The sequence below is a fragment of the Myotis davidii genome, unplaced genomic scaffold, assembly GCF_000327345.1.
Source record: "Myotis davidii unplaced genomic scaffold, ASM32734v1 scaffold323, whole genome shotgun sequence".
Lineage (NCBI taxonomy): Eukaryota > Metazoa > Chordata > Mammalia > Chiroptera > Vespertilionidae > Myotis > Myotis davidii.
In genome coordinates, this window is record NW_006295491.1 from 5,242,086 (window position 1) to 5,244,795 (window position 2,710).

A 2,710-nucleotide genomic window follows, 5' to 3' on the forward strand; every position below is an offset into this window, starting at 1 on the left:
ATGCTGCAGTACATTTACAACCTTGCGTGCACACTGTCACTTTCCAGTGCCAGGCTAGAAAAGATGTCTTTTATTCATATGTTTGGCTCAAGTGATATGCACATCATGGTAATTCTAAAATTGTATGTTATGTGACATAATGTCTCCAAACTGTGGACATGTGAGAAATGCAGTCTTAATTTCTCCAAAGATATCAAAAGTAAATTCATAAAGAATCTAGCAAATCTGATCATATGTTTGGTTTACCTCAGTAAAATCCAGACTACAGAGCCAAGCAGTACTTCATTTTCCTTTAGTGCATACATACAATGCATGTGAAATCACTGTCCTAGAACATCTGAGTATGTTTGGTCACTGTTCTTTTCTAAGGTGCCATAATATGTTATTTGTGGAGCCACATACAGAGACTCTAAGGATAAAGGACATCAAGGGTGAGGGAGCGGTGGCCAATAAGAGACCTGATAAACAGCTCCTACCAACAGGAACTTACAACGGAGGAAGCTGAAGACGCATACCTGAAACTCCTATGTGTTCATGTATGGCTATAGGAATAAATATCAAAATGAATGACAGAGAATATATTTTGGGTTTTTAGAGAAAGTAACTATAGAGAAAGAATTTTTTTCTAATGCTCAGAGATGGGATCAATGAGAGTTACAAAAGCCCAGGAAATCTGAACAGGTCCCCAGTAGATAAGGCAGAACACATAGTACCTGGAGGGCTAGCGTAGAGAGGGTGCAGAGAGTGAGCACCCAGCAACAGTCTGACATCAGTAATGAAAACAAAGACATTCATGGAAGAGGGAAGCAAACAGTCTGTTTTATAAATTAGCACTTACTTCCTTCTGGTCTTGGGACGATGGCTCTATTAAAAGTATGGAGCAGCTGGTAAGAGAAAAAAAAAGGGGAAACAGTATTTTTAACAAATCAATAAAAATGATCTAGTAGGCACACCTAGGGCTTTGCAAAAAGTACACTGGTTTTGGAGAATTCCCATCATCTGCTCTAATGTAGACAGCTAGCCCACTCCGTCTCTCACTGAGGGAGCAAGAACAAGGTGAAAGGACCACGATTCCTAGGGAACTCCTTGAAAGTCCATGCAAATATGAAACGCTCAGCCTGACAACTCTAGAAGGACAAAGTCATTGCTGCATTTTGATCCGTAAGGTGAAGCTCATTTTTGCGCCACTATTTCTAAAACCTGGTTTCTACCTAATTCAGAAAGCGATGACTCGGGCCCATCATGTAAATAACCACATCTGAAATAGATAGGTGATCATTCCAGGCTGCCTCTAAGAATTCTAGCGCCTCCCCATTATGTGCAAGACATACATAACACCTGCAAAAACTACACAGTACCTGAACTGTCGCCACATAAATACACAGCTGAACATAGTTATGTGCCACTTACCAAAAGGGGCTCTGTTCTGAGAAATGCATTGTTAGGTGATGGCATCATGGTGCGAGCAAACACCTAGATGCTGTAGCCTACTATAGTAATGGTAAATGGGACTATACTTTAATGCTACTGGCAGCACAGTAGGTTTGTTTACTAAGGCATCTCTGCACAAACACGTGAGTCATACCTCACAAAGGCTATGGTAGACACTGGGAATTCTTCAGCTCCATTATAATCCTGTGGGACCACCACAGCATATGTGGTGCATATCTGTAGTGCATGACTGTATTTTCTTTCTGCACACTTGCCTTTATCTGTGTATCTCAAATGGATGACTTGACTCTTTACTCTAAAGAAGGGTTATACATGTCTTCAAGATGAGACTGCCTTTGGCAACAGATTTATTTCTATATAGATTTGTTTCTATAATGATCCCAAGTCCCCAATTCAACGCATGATCTGCCCAATCTCAATTCCCAAAGGCCACTGAAATGAAAGTCGTGGCAAAGAGACTGGATTTCTGTGCCTCTGGATCTATATTCCTGACTTTATTCCTCAAACCAATCCAAATACACAGGCCCATTCACTAAGGCTGCATAACACTGTGTACAGTATTCCATCAGGCTAAATCACAAATTGTTAAAGCAAGCAACATAATTACAGCAGTCGCTTATAGGACTGCCTGCCCTGCCTCATATTTACTATCCCACCTCCACTGAGATCAAAATAAATTGCAAGCCTTTATTGTGTTCATCATCCAAAGTACTGTCAGGTAGAAGAGAAGACACGGAGAATTCAGATGACTTCCCCAAGCAGAGCAAATCAGAGTGGCAAGTCATAAAACATCGAAAATAAAAACTAATGATACAGCAGTCTCATGTGTGCTGCTGCCACCTCAAGCCAAATTACTCGAATTCTGAACATGTCTGAGATTAATTCAAGCACCAGTTTCAGCAGGGAACTTTTTTCACGTATTATAAAATAAAAATAGCAGGAAAACGAACACAAGTCAACTCTACGGGATTTGAAATAAAACTCAACCACTGATCATTCTTACAGCTTCTTTTCCACCCAGAGCTTCCAGCCACTGCTTCCGCTCCTCTTCTGAAAACGCCTGCATGGTCAGGGCAACGCCGGGCCTGAAAGACACAGAACTATCAGGTTACCCCTCAGCTGCTGAAAACAAACCTCCTTTTCTACTCTCTAATGTTTCATGGTGGTGATTACGTTGTTGTTGGTTTTTTTAAATTTTTTAATTAGGAGAAAATACACATCATAAAATTTACTATCTTAACCATGTTACCTGTATAGT

General features: G+C 40.5%; 1 protein-coding gene across 1 annotated transcript in view; it reads right to left on the reverse strand.

Moving 5' to 3' along the window:
* Window positions 1-2,710, reverse strand: part of ARHGAP10 (Rho GTPase activating protein 10) — a 253,405-nt gene that overhangs the window by 115,436 nt on the left and 135,259 nt on the right. The window contains exons 10-11 of the mRNA XM_006770153.2: window positions 2,456-2,537; window positions 839-884 (exon numbers count right to left, since the gene is read on the reverse strand). Of these exons, the coding sequence (XP_006770216.1) occupies window positions 839-884; window positions 2,456-2,537 (128 nt within the window). The remainder of the gene's footprint in view (window positions 1-838; window positions 885-2,455; window positions 2,538-2,710) is intronic.